The sequence below is a fragment of the Hyla sarda genome, chromosome 11 (assembly GCF_029499605.1).
Source record: "Hyla sarda isolate aHylSar1 chromosome 11, aHylSar1.hap1, whole genome shotgun sequence".
Classification (NCBI taxonomy): Eukaryota; Metazoa; Chordata; class Amphibia; order Anura; family Hylidae; genus Hyla; species Hyla sarda.
The window spans coordinates 970001-993126 of NC_079199.1; the positions used below are offsets into that span (position 1 = coordinate 970001).

General features: G+C 45.2%; 1 protein-coding gene across 2 annotated transcripts in view; it reads left to right on the top strand.

Moving 5' to 3' along the window:
• The window catches only part of TSHR (thyroid stimulating hormone receptor), a 55078-nt gene that overhangs the window by 271 nt on the left and 31681 nt on the right, over positions 1-23126 (top strand). Inside the window, exons 2-4 of one of the 2 annotated variants that reach the window (XM_056546712.1) lie at positions 4586-4936; positions 13238-13440; positions 17445-17516. In XM_056546712.1, the coding sequence (XP_056402687.1) occupies positions 13277-13440; positions 17445-17516 (236 nt within the window). In that variant the 5' untranslated portion in view covers positions 4586-4936; positions 13238-13276. Of the gene's footprint in view, positions 1-4585; positions 4937-13237; positions 13441-15552; positions 15667-17444; positions 17517-23126 lie in introns of those variants that run through there. The other variant, XM_056546713.1, reaches the window with a different exon arrangement.

Sequence of the window (23126 nt, forward strand, 5' to 3'; positions counted from 1 at the left end):
GTCCTATTATTATAATCTCAGTCCCATCTATATTCTCATAGTCCTATTATTATCATCTCAGTCCCATCTATATCCTCATAGTCCTATTATTATCATCTCAGTCCCATCTATATCCTCATAGTCCTATTATTATTATCTCAGTCCCATCTATATCATCATAGTCCTATTATAATAATCTCAGTCCCATCTATATCCTCATAGTCCTACTATTATATCAGTCCCATCATCCTCATAGTCCAATTATTATCATCTCAGTCCCATCTATAGTCTCATAGTCCTATTATTATCATCTCAGTCCCATCATTATCCTCATAGTCCTATTATTATCATCTCAGTCCCATTATTATCCTCATAGTCCAATTATTATCATCTCAGTCCCATCTATAGTCTCATAGTCCTATTATTATCATCTCAGTCCCATCATTATCCTCATAGTCCTATTATTATCATCTCAGTCCCATCTATATCCTCATAGTCCTATTATTATTATCTCAGTCCCATCAGTATCCTCATAGTCCTATTATTATCATCTCAGTCCCATCAGTATCCTCATAGTCCTATTATTATTATCTCAGTCCAATCAGTATCCTCATAGTCCTATTATTATGATCTTAGTCCCATCTATATCCTCATAGTCCTATTATTATCATCTCAGTCCCATCTATATCCTTATAGTCCTATTATTATAATCTCAGTCCCATCAGTATCCTCATAGTCCTATTATTATCATCTCAGTCCCATCAGTATCCTCATAGTCCTATTATTATCATCTCTGTCCCATTATTATCCTCGTAGTCCTATTATTATGATCTCAGTCCCATCTATATCCTCATAGTCCTATTATTATAATCTCAGTCCCATCTATATCCTTATAGTCCTATTATTATCATCTCAGTCCCATCAGTATCCTCATAGTCCTATTATTATCATCTCAGTCCCATCAGTATCCTCATAGTCCTATTATTATCATCTCTGTCCCATTATTATCCTCGTAGTCCTATTATTATGATCTCAGTCCCATCTATATCCTCATAGTCCTATTATTATAATCTCAGTCCCATCAGTATCCTCATAGTCCTATTATTATCATCTCAGTCCCATCAGTATCCTTATAGTCCTATTATTATCATCTCTGTCCCATTATTATCCTCGTAGTCCTATTATTATGATCTCAGTCCCCTCAGTATCCTCATTGTCCTATTATTATGATCCCAGTCCCATCTATATCCTCATAGTCCTATTATTATAATCTCAGTCCCATCTATATCCCCATAGTCCTATTATTATCATCTCTGTCCCATTATTATCCTCATAGTCCTATTATTATCATCTCAGTCCCATCAGTATCCTCATAGTCCTATTATTATGATCCCAGTCCCATCTATATCCTCATAGTCCTATTATTATCATCTGTCCCATAATTATCCTCATAGTCCTACTATTATCGTCTCAGTTCCGTCTATATCCTCATAGTCGTATTATTATCAACTCAGTCCCATCAGTGTCCCCATAGTCCTATTATTATCATCTCAGTCCCATCTATATCCTAATAGTCCTATTATTATCATCTCAGTCCCAACAGTATCCTAATCGTCCTATTATTATTATATCAGTCCTATCATCCTCATAGTCCTATTATTATCATCTCAGTCCCATCAGTATCCTCATAGTCCTATTATTATCATCTCAGTCCCATCAGTATCCTTATAGTCCTATTATTATCATCTCTGTCCCATCAGTGTCCTCATAGTCCTATTATTATCATCTGTCCCATCCTTATCCTCATAGTCCTATTATTATCATCTCAGTCCCATCCTTATCCTCATAGTCCTATTATTATCATCTGTCCCATCTATATTCTCATAGTCCTATTATTATCATCTCAGTCCCATCAGTATCCTCATAGTCCTATTATTATCATCTCAGTCCCATCATTCTCATAGTCCTATTATTATCAAATCAGTCCCATCAGTATCCTCATAGTCCTATTATTATCATATCAGTCCCATCAGTATCCTCATAGTCCTATTATTATCATCTCAGTCCCATCAGTATCCTCATAGTCCTATTAGTATCTCAGTCCCATCAGTATCCTCATAGTCCTATTATTATCATATCAGTCCCATCAGTATCCTCATAGTCCTATTATTATCATCTCAGTCCCATCAGTATCCTCATAGTCCTATTAGTATCTCAGTCCCATCAGTATCCTCATAGTCCTATTATTATCATCTCAGTCCCATCAGTATCCTCATAGTCCTATTAGTATCTCAGTCCCATCAGTATCCTCATAGTCCTATTAGTATCTCAGTCCCATCAGTATCCTCATAGTCCTATTATTATCATCTCAGTCCCATCTATATCCTCATAGTCCTATTATTATCATCTCAGTCCCATCTATATCCTTATAGTCCTATTATTATCATCTCAGTCCTATCATCCTCATAGTCCTATTATTATCATCTCAGTCCCATCTATATCCTCATAGTCCTATTAGTATCTCAGTCCCATCATTATCCTCATAGTCCTATTATTATAATCTCAGTCCCATCATTATCCTCATAGTCCTATTATCATCTCAGTCCCATCAGTATCCTCATAATCCTATTATCATCTCAGTCCCATAATTATCCTCATAGTCCTATTATTATCATCTCAGTCCCATCATTATCCTCATAGTCCTATTATTATAATCTCAGTCCCATCTATATCCTCATAGTCCTATTATTATCATCTCAGTCCCATCATTATCCTCATAGTCCTATTAGTATCTCAGTCCCATCATTATCCTCATAGTCCTATTATTATCATCTCAGTCCCATCAGTATCCTCATAGTCCTATTAGTATCTCAGTCCCATCATTATCCTCATAGTCCTATTATTATAATCTCAGTCCCATCTATATCCTCATAGTCCTATTATTATCATCTCAGTCCCATCATTATCCTCATAGTCCTATTATTATCATCTCAGTCCCATCTATATCCTCATAGTCCTATTATTATCATCTCAGTCCCATCATTATCCTCATAGTCCTATTAGTATCTCAGTCCCATCATTATCCTCATAGTCCTATTATTATCATCTCAGTCCCATCATTATCCTCATAGTCCTATTAGTATCTCAGTCCCATCATTATCCTCATAGTCCTATTATTATAATCTCAGTCCCATCTATATCCTCATAGTCCTATTATTATCATCTCAGTCCCATCATTATCCTCATAGTCCTATTATTATCATCTCAGTCCCATCATTATCCTCATAGTCCTATTATTATCATCTCAGTCCCATCTATATCCTCATAGTCCTATTAATATCATCTCAGTCCCATCTATATCCTCATAGTCCTATTATTATCATCTCAGTCCCATCTATATCCTCATAGTCCTATTAATATCTCAGTCCCATCTATATCCTCATAGTCCTATTAATATCTCAGTCCCATCTATATTCTCATAGTCCTATTATTATCATCTCAGTCCCATCATTATCCTCATAGTCCTATTATTATCATCTCAGTCCCATCTATATCCTCATAGTCCTATTATTATCATCTCAGTCCCATCTATATCCTCATAGTCCTATTATTATCATCTCAGTCCCATCTATATCCTCATAGTCCTATTATTATAATCTCAGTCCCATCTATATCCTCATAGTCCTATTATTATCATCTCAGTCCCATCTATATCCTCATAGTCCTATTATTATCTCAGTCCCATCTATATTCTCATAGTCCTATTATTATAATCTCAGTCCCATCATTATCCTCATAGTCATATTATTATAATCTCAGTCCCATCTATATCCTCATAGTCCTATTATTATCATCTCAGTCCCATATATATTCTCATAGTCCTATTAGTATCTCAGTCCCATCTATATTCTCATAGTCCTATTATTATAATCTCAGTCCCATCATTATCCTCATAGTCCTATTAGTATCTCAGTCCCATCATTATCCTCATAGTCCTATTATTATCATCTCAGTCCCATCATTATCCTCATAGTCCTATTAGTATCTCAGTCCCATCATTATCCTCATAGTCCTATTAGTATCTCAGTCCCATCATTATCCTCATAGTCCTATTAGTATCTCAGTCCCATCATTATCCTCATAGTCCTATTAGTATCTCAGTCCCATCATTATCCTCATAGTCCTATTATTATCATCTCAGTCCCATCATTATCCTCATAGTCCTATTAGTATCTCAGTCCCATCATTATCCTCATAGTCCTATTAGTATCTCAGTCCCATCATTATCCTCATAGTCCTATTAGTATCTCAGTCCCATCATTATCCTCATAGTCCTATTATTATAATCTCAGTCCCATCATTATCCTCATAGTCCTATTAGTATCTCAGTCCCATCATTATCCTCATAGTCCTATTATTATAATCTCAGTCCCATCTATATCCTCATAGTCCTATTAGTATCTCAGTCCCAACCTTCAGTTCTCGGATCTGGAGGGTCACATGTTGTGGTCCCTGATTTATACGATTATTACGTTTCATCAGTTTTGTAATTTTTAACCCCTTAGTGTCTATAAATAAAATTCTTCTTTCCCCTGAAATGTTACAGTAAGAACCAAGTGTCCGGTTACTGCAGCAATAAAAAGGCGATGTGTGTAGTTAGTGATTCCACCAGGAGGTGGCGCTGCTGTCCCGGGCTCCCGTATACTTGGAGGACTCACATTTGGCTGGTCCGGACCCCCTCCCCGCGGGCAGCACAGGGGGCGCTGAGTGTTTGTCTGTAAAACGCAACTTGAGTTTTGAAGCAGCACTTGAGGAGCGCAATGAAACCTGAAGAAGCTGCAGAGAGGCTGAGACAGCACAAGACCCCGGAGCTGGCAGAGCATCGCACCCCCCGGGACAGCAGAGACCCCCGAGCTCACTGCTGCAGAGCCGGACACCAGGAGCAGAGCGCATACAGGTGAGTGTCCGCCAACAGCAGCCGCTCCATAGGGGAAAGGGACGGAGGGTCAGAGGATTCCTTCTGTGTGCAGAGTAGTGTCCTGGTGGGCTGGCAGATGGGATCTTCATTATAGGGGCCACTGTACACCGTATATACACACTGCACACTGTATATACATACCGCACTGCACACTGTATACTACACACCGTATATACACACCGCACACTGTACAGCGTATATACACACCGCACACTGCACACTGTATATACACACCGCACACTGTACAGCGTATATACACACCGCACACTGCACACTGTATATACACACCGCACACTGCACACTGTATATACACACCGCACACCGTATATACACACCGCACTGCACACTGTATACTACACACCGTATATACACACCGCACACTGTACACCGTATATACACACTGCACACTGTACACTGTATATACACACCGCACACCGTATACTACACACAGCACACTACACCGTATACACACACCGCACTGCACACTGTATACTACACACCGCACACTACACACCGTATATACACACTGCACACCGTATATACATACCGCACTGCACACTGTATACTACACACCGTATATACACACCGCACACTGTACACCGTATATACACACTGCACACCGTATATACATACCGCACTGCACACTGTATACTACACACGTATATACACACCGCACACTGTACACCGTATATACACACTGCACACCGTATATACATACCGCACTGCACACTGTATACTACACACCGTATATACACACCGCACACTGTACAGCGTATATACACACTGCACACCGTATATACATACCGCACTGCACACTGTATACTACACACCGTATATACACACCGCACACTGTACAGCGTATATACACACCGCACACTACACACCTCACACTGTACACTGTATATACACACCGCACACCGTATATACACACTGCACACTGTACAGCGTATATACACACCGCACACTGTACACTACACACCGCACACTGTACACTACACACCGCACACTGTACACCGTATATACACACCGCACACTGTACAGCGTATATACACACCGCACACTGTACACTACACACCTTACACTGTACACTGTATATACACACCGCACACCGTATATACACACTGCACACTGTACAGCGTATATACACACCACACACTGTACACTACACACCGCACACTGTACACCGTATATACACACTGCACACTGTACAGCGTATATACACACCACACACTGTACACTACACACCGCACACTGTACACCGTATATACACACTGCACACTGTACACTACACACCGCACACTGTACACTGTATATACACACCGCACACCGTATATACACACTGCACACTACACACCGCACACTGTACACTGTATATACACACCGCACACCGTATATACACACTGTACACTACACACCGCACACTGTACACTGTATATATACACCGCACACCGTATATACACACTGCACACTGTACAGCGTATATACACACCACACACTGTATACTACACACCGCACACTGTACACTGTATATACACACCGCACACCGTATATACACACCGCACTGCACACTGTATACTACACACCGCACACTGTAAATACACACCACACACTGCACCGCACACTACACACCGTATATACACACCGCACACTGCACACTGTATATACACACCACACACTACACACCGTATATACACACCGCACACTGTACACTGTATATACACACCACACACTGTACACTACACACCGCACACTGTACACTGTATATACACACCGCACACCGTATATACACACCGCACTGCACACTGTATACTACACACCGCACACTGCACACTGTATATACACACTGCACACTGTACACCGTATATACACACCGCACACTGTACACCGTATATACACACTGCACACTGTACACCGTATATACACACCGCACACTGCACACTGTATATACACACTGCACACTACACACCGTATATACACACCGCACACTGTACACTGTATATACACACCACACACTGTACACTACACACCGCACACTGTACACTATATATACACACCGCACACCGTATATACACACCGCACTGCACACTGTATACTACACACCGCACACTGTATATACACACTGCACACTGTACACCGTATATACACACCGCACACTGTATATACACACCGCACACCGTATATACACACTGCACTGCACACTGTATACTACACACCGCACACTGTACACCGTATATACACACCGCACACTGTACACCGTATATACACACCGCACACTGTACACCGTATATACACACCGCACACTACACACTACACACCGCACACTACACACCGTATATACACACCGCACACTGTACACCGTATATACACACCGCACACTGTACACCGTATATACACACCGCACACTGTACACCGTATATACACACCGCACACTGTACACCGTATATACACACCGCACACTGTACACCGTATATACACACCGCACACTACACACCGTATATACACACCACACACTGTACACCGTATATACACACCGCACACTGTACACCGTATATACACACCGCACACTGTACACCGTATATACACACCGCACACTGTACACCGTATATACACACCGCACACCGTATATACACACCGCACTGCACACTGTATACTACACACCGCACACTGTACACCGTATATACACACCGCACACTGTATATACACACCGCACTGCACACTGTATACTACACACCGCACACTGTACACCGTATATACACACCGCACACTGTACACCGTATATACACACCGCACACCGTATATACACACCGCACACTGTACACCGTATATACACACCGCACACTGCACACTGTATACTACACACCATACACTGCACCGCACACTGTACACCGTATATACACACCACACACTGCACCGCACACCGTTTATACACACCGCACACTACACACCGCACACCATATATACACACTGCACCGCACACCGTATACTACACACCGCACACTGTACACCGTATATACACACCGCACACTGCACTGCACACTGCACCGCACACTACACACCGCACACTGCACCGCACACCGTATATACACACCGCACACTGCACCGCACACCGTATATACACACCACACACTGTACACCTTATATACACACCGCACACTGCACACTGTATACTACACACCACACACTGCACCGCACACCGTTTATACACACCGCACACTACACACCGCACACCATATATACACACACTGTACACCGTATACTACACACCGCACACTGTACACCGTATATACACACCGCACACCGTATATACACACCGCACACCGTATATACACACCGCACACCGTATATACACACCGCACACTACACACTGCACCGCACACCGTATATACACACCGCACACTGCACCGCACACCGTATATACACACCACACACTGTACACCTTATATACACACCGCACACTGCACACTGTATACTACACACCACACACTGTACACTGTATATACACACCGCACACTGTACACCGTATATACACACCGCACACTGTACACCATACACTACAAACCGCACACTACACACCATACACTACACACCGCACACTGTACACCATACACTACACACCGCACACTGCACCGCACACTGTACACCAAACACTACACACCGCACACTACACACCATACACTACACACCATACACTACACACCGCACACTGTACACCATGCACCGCACACTGTACACCATACACTACAAACCGCACACTACACACCATACACTACACACCATACACTACACACTGCACACCATACACTACACACCGCACACTACACACCGCACACTGTACACCATACACTACACACCGCACACTGCACCGCACACTGTACACCATACACTACACACCGCACACTGTACACCATACACTACACACCATACACTATACACCGCACACTACACCGTACACTACACACCGCACACTGTACACCATACACTACACACCGCACACTGTACACCATACACTACACACCGTACTCTATACACCGCACACTACACACCGCACACTACACCGTACACTGTACACTACACACCGCACACTGTACACCATACACTACACACCGCACACTACACACCGCACACTGTACACCATACACTACACACCGCACACTACACACCGCACACTGTACACCATACACTACACACCGCACACTGTACACCATACACTACACACCGCACACTACACACCGCACACTGTACATCATACACTACACACCGCACACTGCACCGCACACTGTACACCATACACTACACACCGCACACTGTACACCATACACTACACACCATACACTATACACCGCACACTACATCGTACACTACACACCGCACACTGTACACCATACACTACACACCGCACACTGTACACCATACACTACACACCGTACTCTATACACCGCACACTACACACCGCACACTACACCGTACACTGTACACTACACACCGCACACTGTACACCATACACTACACACCGCACACTACACACCGCACACTGTACACCATACACTACACACCATACACTATACACCGCACACTACACCGTACACTACACACCGCACACTGTACACCATACACTACACACCGCACACTGTACACCATACACTACACACCGTACTCTATACACCGCACACTACACACCGCACACTACACCGTACACTACACACCGCACACTACACCGTACACTGTACACTACACACCGCACACTGTACACCATACACTACACACCGCACACTACACACCGCACACTGTACACCATACACTACACACCGCACACTACACACCGCACACTGTACATCATACACTACACACCGCACACTGTACACCATACACTACACACCGCACACTGTACACCATACACTACAAACCGCACACTGTACACCATACACTACACACCGCACACTACAAACCGCACACTGTACACCATACACTACACACCGCACACTGTACACCATACACTACACACCGCACACTGTACACCATACACTACAAACCGCACACTGTACACCATACACTACACACCATACACTACACACCGCACACTGTACACTACACACCGTACACTATACACCGTACACTACACACCGCACACTGCACCGTACACTATACACCGTACACTATACACCGTACACTACACACCATACACTACACACCATACACTACACGCCGCACACTGTACACTACACACCGTACACTATACACCGTACACTACACACCGCACACTGCACCGTACACTATACACCGTACACTATACACCGTACACTACACACCGCACACTACACACCGCACACTGTACACCATACACTACACACCGCACACTACACACCGCACACTGTACACCATGCACCGCACACTGTACACCATACACTACACACCGCACACTGTACACCATACACTACACACCGCACACTACACACCGCACACTGTACACCATACACTACACACCGCACACTGTACACCATACACTACACACCGCACACTACACACCGCACACTGTACACCATACACTACACACCGCACACTGTACACCATACACTACACACCGCACACTGTACACCATACACTACACACCGCACACTGTACACCATACACTACACACCGCACACTGTACACCATACACTACACACCGTACACTATACACCGTACACTACACACTGTACACTGTACACCGTACACTACACACCGCACACTGTACACCATACACCACACACTGTACACCATACACTACACACCGCACACTATACACCGTACACTACATACCGCACACTGCACCACACACTATACACCATACACTACACACCGCACACTGTACACCGTACACTACACACCGCACACTGTACACCATACACTACACACCGCACACTGTACACCGTACACTACACACCGCACACTGTACACCATACACTACACACCGCACACTGTACACCATACACTACACACCGCACACTATACACCATACACTACACACCGCACACTGCACCGCACACTATACACCATACACTACACACCGTACACTGTACACCATACACTACACACCGCACACTGTACACCATACACTACACACCGCACACTATACACCGTACACTACACACCGCACACTGTACACCATACACTACACACCGCACACTATACACCGTACACTACACACCGCACACTGCACCGCACACTATACACCATACACTACACACCGTACACTATACACCGTACACTACACACCGCACACTACACACCGCACACTGTACACCATACACTACACACCATACACTACACACCGCACACTGTACACCATACACTACACACCATACACTACACACCGCACACTGTACACCATACACTACACACTGTACACCATACACTACATACCGCACACTTCACACTATACACCACACACTATATACCACACATCTAATCATAGGATTAGATATACTGCTCTGCAGACAGTATCACACATCATAGGATTAGATACACAGCTCAGCAGACAGTATCACACATCATAGGATTAGATATACTGCTCTGCAGACAGTATCACACATCATAGGATTAGATACACAGCTCAGCAGACAGTATCACACATCATAGGATTAGATACACAGCTCAGCAGACAGTATCACACATCATAGGATTAGATACACAGCTCAGCAGACAGTATCACACATCATAGAACTAGATACACCGCTCAGCAGACAGTATCACATCATAGGATTAGATACACAGCTCAGCAGACAGTATCACACATGATAGGATTAGATACACCACTCAGCAGACATTATCACATCATAGGATTAGATACACAGCTCCACAGACAATATCACACATCATAGGATTAGATACACAGCGCAACAGACAGTATCACATCATAGGACTAGATATACAGCTCAGCAGACAGTATCACACATCATAGGATTAGATACACAGCTCAGCAGACAGTATCACAGCACAGGATTAGATACACAGCTCAGTAGACAGTATCACAGCATAGGATTAGATACACAGGTCTGAAGACAGTATCACACATCATAGAACTAGATACACGGCTCAGCAAACAGTATCACAGCATAGGATTAGATACACAGCTCAGCAGACAGTATCACAGCATGGGATTAGATACACAGATCAACAGACCATATCACACATCATAGGATTAGATACACAGCTCAACAGACAGCATCACACATCATAGGATTAGATACACAGCTCAGAAGACAGTATCACACATCATAGGATTAGATACACCGCTCAGCAGACAGTATCACACATCATAGGACTAGATACACAGCTCAACATAAAGTATCACACATTATAGGATTAGATACACAGCTCAGCAGACAGTATCACAGCATAGGATTAGATACACAGCTCAGCAGACAGTATCACACATCATAGGATTAGATACACAGCTCAGCTGACAGTATCACACATCATAGGATTAGATACACAGCTCAGCAGACAGTATCACACATCATAGGATTAGATACACAGCTCAGCTGACAGTATCACACATCATAGGATTAGATACACAGCTCAGCACAGTATCACAGCATAGGATTAGTTACATAGCTCAGTAAAGTATCACAGCATAGGATTAGATACACAGCTCAGCAGACAGTATCACATCATAGGATTAGATACACAGCTCAGCTGACAGTATCACAGCATAGGATTAGATACACAGCTCAGCACAGTATCACAGAATAGGATTAGATACACAGCTCAGCAGACAGTATCACACATCATAGGATTAGATACATAGCTCAGCAGACAGTATCACACATCATAGGATTAGATACACAGCTCAGCAGACAGTATCACACATCATAGGATTAGATACACAGCTCAGCAGACAGTATCACACATCATAGAATTAGATACACAGCTCAGCAGACAGTATCACACATCATAGGATTAGATACACAGCTCAGCACAGTATCACATCATAGGATTAGATACACTGCTCAGCACAGTATCACAGCATAGGACTAGATCAGTGTTTTCTAAATACTGTGTCTCCAGCTGTTGCAAAACTACAACTCCCAGCATTCCTGTACAGCCCTTGGCTGAGCTGTGTATCTAATCCTATGATGTGTGATACACTCTGGACATACAGCCACATACAGTGTCAGGTTCGTCTGGACGCCTTGTAGGTTCAGCACTAGAGAAGACATGATGATTCCTGCAGGCGGTGGGCAGTGCAGGGCCCGGGGTCTGACCCACAGAGCTGACAATCTATGGGATTCTGTTCTGCAGGAGTGAAGAGCCGTCATTATACTGATGTGATTGGCAGAAATGCTGCACGATCCGTCTCTGATCCTCCTGTTCCTCTTCCTCCTGGAGGACGTCTCTGCCACCGACTGCCCCGAAAACTGCAGGTGTGAGAAGGAATCGAACTACTGCGTCACCTGCAGGAACCGCTCCACCCTGCCTCCGCTGCCCCCCGACACAGAGGTCCTGTAAGTAACCCCTTCATGTATCACCCCCATCATCCCTGACCCCAGGAGATCACAATGTATCACCCTCATCATCCCTGACCCCAGGAGATCACAATCTAATCTCCTATCACATACAATGTATCACTCCCATCATCCCTGACCCCAGGAGCTCACAATCTAATCTCCTATCATACAATGTATCACTCCCATCATCCCTGACTCCAGGAGCTCACAATCTAATCTCCTATCATATACAATGTATCACCCCCATCATCCCTGACCCCAGGAGATCACAATCTAATCTCCTATCATACAATGTATCACTCCCATCATCCCTGACCCCAGGAGATCACAATCTAATCTCCTATCATACAATGTATCACTCCCATCATCCCCGACCCCAGGAGATCACAATCTAATCTCCTATCATACAATGTATCACTCCCATCATCCCTGACCACAGGAGATCACAATCTAATCTCCTGTCATACAATGTATCACTCCCATCATCCCTGACCCCAGGAGATCACAATCTAATTTCCTATCACATACAATGTATCACTCCCATCATCCCTGACCCCAGGAGATCACAATCTAATCTATCACATACAATGTATCACTCCCATCATCCCTGACCCCAGGAGATCACAATCTAATCTCCTATCATACAATGTATCACTCCCATCATCCCTGACCCCAGGAGATCACAATCTAATCTCCTATCATACAATGTATCACTCCCATCATCCCTGACCCCAGGAGATCACAATCTAATCTCCTATCATACAATGTATCACTCCCATCATCCCTGACCCCAGGAGCTCACAATCTAATCTCGTATCATACAATGTATCACTCCCATCATCCCTGACCCCAGGAGATCACAATCTAATCTCCTATCATACAATGTATCACTCCCATCATCCCTGACCCCAGGAGATCACAATCTAATCTCCTATCATACAATGTATCACTCCCATCATCTCTGACCCCAGGAGCTCACAATCTAATCTCCTATCATACAATGTATCACCCCCATCATCCCTGACCCCAGGAGATCACAATCTAATCTCCTATCATACAATGTATCACTCCCATCATCCCTGACCCCAGGAGCTCACAATCTAATCTCCTATCATACAATGTATCACTCCCATCATCCCTGACCCCAGGAGATCACAATCTAATCTCCTATCATACAATGTATCACTCCCATCATCCCTGACCCCAGGAGATCACAATCTAATCTCCTATCACATACAATGTATCACTCCCATCATCCCTGACCCCAGGAGATCACAATCTAATCTCCTATTATACAATGTATCACTCCCATCATCCCTGACCCCAGGAGATCACAATCTAATCTCCTATCACATACAATGTATCACTCCCATCATCCCTGACCCCAGGAGATCACAATCTAATCTCCTATCACATACAATGTATCACTCCCATCATCCCTGACCCCAGGAGCTCACAATCTAATCTCCTATCATACAATGTATCACTCCCATCATCCCTGACCCCAGGAGCTCACAATCTAATCTCCTATCATACAATGTATAACTCCCATCATCCCTGACCCCAGGAGCTCACAATCTAATCTCCTATCATACAATGTATCACTCCCATCATCCCTCACCCCAGGAGCTCACAATCTAATCTCCTATCACATACAATGTATCACTCCCATCATCCCTGACCCCAGGAGCTCACAATCTAATCTCCTATCATACAATGTATCACTCCCATCATCCCTGACCCCAGGAGCTCACAATCTAATCTCCTATCATACAATGTATCACTCCCATCATCCCTGACCCCAGGAGATCACAATCTAATCTCCTATCACATACAATGTATCACTCCCATCATCCTCATATATATTATGTATACAGTGTGTGTCTGTGCTGTATATATATGTGCAGTCACCTTCCTGTAATTCCGGACTGTACATGTGACCTATGACCCCCGGTGCGGCGCCCTCCAGTGTTCGGCAGTTGGAGTTTATTTACACAGCGCGGTTCTCTGTGGCCGTCATCGCGGCGCGGATCCGTCTGCACGGCTGAGTGAGTATTGTGCGGCCCTGAATACCGGTATTGTCCGGGGGGAGACACGTGCGGAGCCCCCTCTTCCTGCCGCCGCTCATCTCCTGACATGTTTGCGGAGCTGAGACCATTCCCCGCAATCTACCCGGGCGGCAGCCGAACAATAAGACCGCGTTCACCGGCCCCAGACCCCAAGGTACACGCATCTCAGCTGTGTATCTAAGCCCTGCATGTGTGATACTGTCTGCTGAGCTGTGTATCTAAGCCCTGCATGTGTGATACTGTCTGCTGAGCTGTGTATCTAAGCCCTGCATGTGTGATACTGTCTGCTAAGCTGTGTATCTAAGCCTATCCCGTTTGATACTGTCTGCTGTATCTAAACCTATTATATGTGATACTGTCTGTTGAGCCGCTGTATCTAAACCCATGCTATACGATACAGTCTGCTGTGCCCCTATATCTAATCCTGTCAAGTGTGATAATATCTGCTTCAGAGCTGTATGTAGTCTTCTCATGTGTGATACTTCCTGCTGAGCTGCTATATCTAAGCCGATCATGCGTCATACTGTGTATCTAAGCCTAACATGTGATACTGTCTACTGAGGTGTGTATCTAAGCCTAGCATGTGCAATACTGTCTACTGAGGTATCAATCTAAGCCAATCATATGTTATACTGTCTACCGAGGTATGTATCTAAGCCTAGCATGTGCGATATTGTCTGCTAAGCATCTGTATATAAGACTAGAATGTGTGATACTGTCTTCTGAACCACTGTATCTAAGCCTATCATGTGTGATACTGTGCTAAGCCGCTGTATCTAAGCCAATCATGTCTTATAATGTCTGCTGAGCCTCTGTATCTAAGCCTTTCATGTGTGATACTGTGCTGAGCCGCTGTGTCTAAGCCAATCATGTCTTATAATGTCTGCTGAGCCGCTGTATCCAAGCTGATCATGTGTGATACTGTGCTGAGCCGCTGTATCTAAGCCAATCATGTCTTATAATGTCTGCTGAGCCGCTGTATCCAAGCTGATCATGTGTGATACTGTGCTGAGCCGCTGTATCTAAGCGGATCATGTGTGATACCGTACTGAGCCACTGTATCTAAGCCAATCATGTCTTATAATGTCTGCTGAGCTGCTGTATCCAAGCTGATCATGTGTGATACTGTGCTGAGCCGCTGTATCTAAGCTGATCATGTGTGATACTGTGCTGAGCTGCTATATACAAGCTGATCATGTGTGATACTGTGCTGAGCCGCTGTATCTAAGCTGATCATGTGTGATACTGTGCTGAGCTGCTATATCCAAGCTGATCATGTGTGATACTGTGCTGAGCTGCTGTATCTAAGCTGATCATGTGTGATACTGTGCTGAGTTGCTGTATCCAAGCTGATCATGTGTGATACTGTGCTGAGCCGCTGTATCTAAGCTGATCATGTGTGATACTGTGCTGAGCCGCTATATCAAAGCTGATCATGTGTGATACTGTGCTGAGCTGCTATCTCCAAGCTGATCATGTGTGATACTGTGCTGAGCTGCTGTATCCAAGCTGATCATGTGTGATACTGTGCTGAGCTGCTGTATCCAAGCTGATCATGTGTGATACTGTGCTGACCCGCTGTATCTAAGCCGATCATGCGTGATAGAGACTGCTCCCTATTATGTCACATATCATTTGGACCGGTGCGGGGCCCTGCTCTCCATCCGTGGCCCCTCCACAGCTCGCCCGTATTTGGGTGATCTGAGCAGCGGCCGCCGTGTGCGTTCATGCCGATGGAATTTCCTGGCTGGTGTTTACTCAGATCCACGACTTCTTCCTGAAGACTCCGGGTTGTATAATTACCTCCATTAGGTGATGTTCCTGCGGTCGCCCCCCCCCCCCCCCCCAGGAACATCACTATTAGTGTGGGGGGGGGGGGGGGTCAGGACTCGGGGGAACCGGCTGTAATAGTTATTTGTCTCAACTTTTCAGGCGTTTGATGGAGACGCGGATCCCAGTGATTCCTAGAGGAGCGCTCGCCAGCGCCCCCAACATCAGCAGGATGTAAGTATGGGGGCACCCCGAGCCACTCACCTTATACCCCAACAGTCATCTCATACCCCCACTCACCTTATACCCCAACAGTCATCTCATACCCCCACTCACCTTATACCCCAATAGTCATCTCATACCCTCACTCACCTCATACCCCCAATAGTCATCTCATACCCCCACTCACCTTATACCCCAATAGTCATCTCATACCCCCACTCACCTTATACCCCAATAGTCATCTCATACCCCCACTCACCTTATACCCCCAATAGTCATCTCATACCCCCACTCACCTTATACCCCAATAGTCATCTCATACCCCCACTCACCTCATACCCCCAATAGTCATCTCATACCCCCACTCACCTCATACCCCCAATAGTCATCTCATACCCCCACTCACCTTATACCCCAATAGTCATCTCATACCCCCACTCACCTTATACCCCAATAGTCATCTCATACCCTCACTCACCTCATACCCCCAATAGTCATCTCATACCCCCACTCACCTTATACCCCAATAGTCATCTCATACCCCCACTCACCTTATACCCCAATAGTCATCTCATACCCCCACTCACCTTATACCCCCAATAGTCATCTCATACCCCCACTCACCTTATACCCCAATAGTCATCTCATACCCTCACTCACCTCATACCCCCAATAGTCATCTCATACCCTCCACTCACCTTATACCCCCAATAGTCATCTCGTACCCCCACTCACCTTATACCCCCAATAGTCATCTCATACCCCCACTCACCTTATACCCCCAATAGTCATCTCATACCCCCACTCACCTTATACCCCCAATAGTCATCTCATACCCTCCACTCACCTTATACCCCAATAGTCATCTCATACCCTCCACTCACCTTATACCCCCAATAGTCATCTCATACCCTCACTCACCTTACACCCCCAATAGTCATCTCATACCCTCACTCACCTTATACCCCAATAGTCATCTCATACCCTCCACTCACCTTATACCCCCAATAGTCATCTCATACCCTCCACTCACCTTATACCCCCAATAGTCATATCATACCCCACTCACCTTATACCCCAATAGTCATCTCATACCCCCACTCACCTTATACCCCAATAGTCATCTCATACCCCCACTCACCTTATACCCCAATAGTCATCTCATACCCCCACTCACCTTATACCCCAATAGTCATCTCATACCCCCACTCACCTTATACCCCCAATAGTCATCTCATACCCTCCACTCACCTTATACCCCAATAGTCATATCATACCCCCACTCACCTTATACCCCCAATAGTCATCTCATACCCTCCACTCACCTTACACCCCCAATAGTCATATCATACCCCCACTCACCTTACACCCCCAATAGTCATCTCATACCCCCACTCACCTTATACCCCCAATAGTCATATCATACCCCCACTCACCTTACACCCCCAATAGTCATCTCATACCCCCACTCACCTTATACCCCAATAGTCATATCATACCCCCACTCACCTTATACCCCCAATAGTCATCTCATACCCTCCACTCACCTTACACCCCCAATAGTCATATCATACCCCCACTCACCTTACACCCCCAATAGTCATCTCATACCCCCACTCACCTTATACCCCCAATAGTCATATCATACCCCCACTCACCTTACACCCCCAATAGTCATCTCATACCCCCACTCACCTTATACCCCAATAGTCATATCATACCCCCACTCACCTTATACCCCCAATAGTCATCTCATACCCTCCACTCACCTTACACCCCCAATAGTCATATCATACCCCCACTCACCTTATACCCCCAATAGTCATCTCATACCCCCACTCACCTTATACCCCCAATAGTCATCTCATACCCCCACTCACCTTACACCCCCAATAGTCATATCATACCCCCACTCACCTTACACCCCCAATAGTCATCTCATACCCCCACTCAACTTATACCCCCAATAGTCATCTCATACCCCCACTCACCTTATACCCCAATAGTCATCTCATACCCTCACTCACCTTATACCCCAATAGTCATCTCATACCCTCACTTACCTTATACCCCCAATAGTAATCTCGTACCCCCACTCACCTTATACCCCCAATAGTCATCTCATACCCCCACTCACCTTACACCCCCAATAGTCATCTCATACCCCCACTCACCTTATACCCCAATAGTCATCTCATACCCCCACTCACCTTATACCCCAATAGTCATCTCATACCCTCACTCACCTTATACCCCAATAGTCATCTCATACCCTCACTCACCTTATACCCCAATAGTCATCTCATACCCTCACTCACCTTACACCCCCAATAGTCATCTCATACCCTCACTCACCTTACACCCCCAATAGTAATCTCATACCCCCACTCACCTTATACCCCAATAGTCATCTCATACCCTCACTCACCTTATACCCCCAATAGTCATTTCATACCCTCACTCACCTTACACCCCCAATAGTCATATCATACCCCCACTCACCTTATACCCCCAATAGTCATCTCATACCCCCACTCACCTTATACACCAGTAGTCATCTCATACCCTCACTCACCTTATACCCCAATAGTCATATCATACCCTCACTCACCTTACACCCCCAATAGTCATCTCATACCCCCACTCACCTTATACCCCAATAGTCATCTCATACCCTCACTCACCTTATACCCCCAATAGTCATCTCATACCCCCACTCACCTTATACCCCAATAGTCATCACATACCCTCACTCACCGTATACCCCAATAGTCATCTCATACCCCCACTCACCTCACACCCCCAATAGTCATCTCATACCCTCACTCACCTTATACCCCCAATAGTCATATCATACCCCCACTCACCTTATACCCCAATAGTCATCTCATACCCTCACTCACCTTATACCCCAATAGTCATCTCATACCCTCACTCACCTTATACCCCAATAGTCATCTCATACCCTCACTCACCTTATACCCCCAATAGTCATTTCATACCCTCACTCACCTTACACCCCCAATAGTCATATCATACCCCCACTCACCTTATACCTCCAATAGTCATCTCATACCCTCACTCACCTTATACCCCCAATAGTCATATCATACCCCCACTCACCTTATACCCCAATAGTCATATCATACCCCCACTCACCTTATAGCCCCAATAGTCATATCATACCCCCACTCACCTTATACCCCCAATAGTCATATCATACCCCCACTCACCTTATACCCCCAATAGTCATCTCATACCCCCACTCACCTTACACCCCCAATAGTCATCTCATACCCCCACTCACCTCATACCCCCAATAGTCATCTCATACCCTCCACTCACCTTATACCCCCAATAGTCATATCATACCCCCACTCACCTTATACCCCAATAGTCATCTCATACCCCCACTCACCTTATCCCCCAATAGTCATCTCATACCCTCACTCACCTTATACCCCAATAGTCATATCATACCCCCATTCACCTTATACCCCCAATAGTCATCTCATACCCCCACTCACCTTATACCCCAATAGTCATCTCATACCCCCACTCACCTTATACCCCAGTAGTCATCTCATACCCCCACTCACCTTATACCCCAATAGTCATCTCATACCCCCACTCACCTTATACCCCAGTAGTCATCTCATACCCCCACTCACCTTATACCCCAATAGTAATCTCATACCCCCACTCACCTTATACCCCAATAGTCATCTCATACCCCCACTCACCTTATACCCCAGTAGTCATCTCATACCCCCACTCACCTTATACCCCAATAGTCATCTCATACCCTCACTCACCTTACACCCCCAATAGTCATCTCATACCCTCACTCACCTTACACCCCCAATAGTGATATCATACCCCCACTCACCTTATACCCCCAATAGTCATCTCATACCCTCACTCACCTTATACCCCCAATAGTCATATCATACCCCCACTCACCTTATACCCCAATAGTCATATCATACCCCCACTCACCTTATACCCTCAATAGTCATATCATACCCCCACTCACCTTATACCCCCAATAGTCATCTCATACCCTCACTCACCTTATACCCCCAATAGTCATATCATACCCCCACTCACCTTATACCCCAATAGTCATATCATACCCCCACTCACCTTATACCCCCAATAGTCATCTCATACCCCCACTCACCTTACACCCCCAATAGTCATCTCATACCCCCACTCACCTCATACCCCCAATAGTCATCTCATACCCTCCACTCACCTTATACCCCCAATAGTCATATCATACCCCCACTCACCTTATACCCCAATAGTCATCTCATACCCCCACTCACCTTACACCCCCAATAGTCATCTCATACCCTCACTCACCTTATACCCCAATAGTCATATCATACCCCCACTCACCTTATACCCCCAATATTCATCTCATACCCCCACTTACCTTATACCCCCAATAGTCATATCATACCCCCACTCACCTTATACCCCAATAGTCATCTCATACCCCCACTCACCGTATACCCCAGTAGTCATCTCATACCCCCACTCACCTTATACACCAATAGTCATCTCATACCCCCACTCACCTTATACCCCAATAGTCATCTCATACCCCCCACTCACCTTATACCCCAGTAGTCATCTCATACCCCCACTCACCTTATACCCCAATAGTCATCTCATACCCTCACTCACCTTACACCCCCAATAGTCATCTCATACCCTCCACTCACCTTATACCCCCAATAGTCATATCATACCCCCACTCACCTTATACCCCAATAGTCATCTCATACCCTCCACTCACCTTATACCCCCAATAGTCATATAATACCCCCACTCACCTTATACCCCAATAGTCATCTCATACCCCCACTCACCTTATACCCCCAATAGTCATCACATACCCTAACTCACCTCACACCCCCAATAGTCATCTCATACCCTCACTCACCTTATACCCCCAATAGTCATCTCATACCCCCACTTACCTTATACCCCCAATAGTCATATCATACCCTCACTCACCTTATACACCAATAGTCATCTCAAACCCCCACTCACCTTATACCCCCAATAGTCATCTCATACCCTCACTCACCTTATACGCCAATAGTCATCTCATACCCCCACTCACCTTATACTCCAATAGTCATCTCATACCTCCACTCACCTTATACCCCAATAGTCATCTCATACCCTCCACTCACCTAATACCCCCAATAGTCATCTCATACCCCCACTCACCTTATACCCCAATAATCATCTCATACCCTCACTCACCTTATACCCCCAATAGTCATCTCATACCCCTACTCACCTTATACCCCCAATAGTCATCTCATACCCCCACTCACCTTACACCCCCAATAGTCATCTCATACCTCCACTCACCTTATACCCCAATAGTCATCTCATACCCTCCACTCACCTTATACCGCCAATAGTCATCTCATACCCCCACTCACCTTATACCCCCAATAGTCATCTCATACCCCCAATAGTCATCTCATACCCTCACTCACCTAATACCCCCAATAGTCATCTCATACCCCCACTCACCTTATACCCCCAATAGTCATCTCATACCCTCACTCACCTTATACGCCAATAGTCATCTCA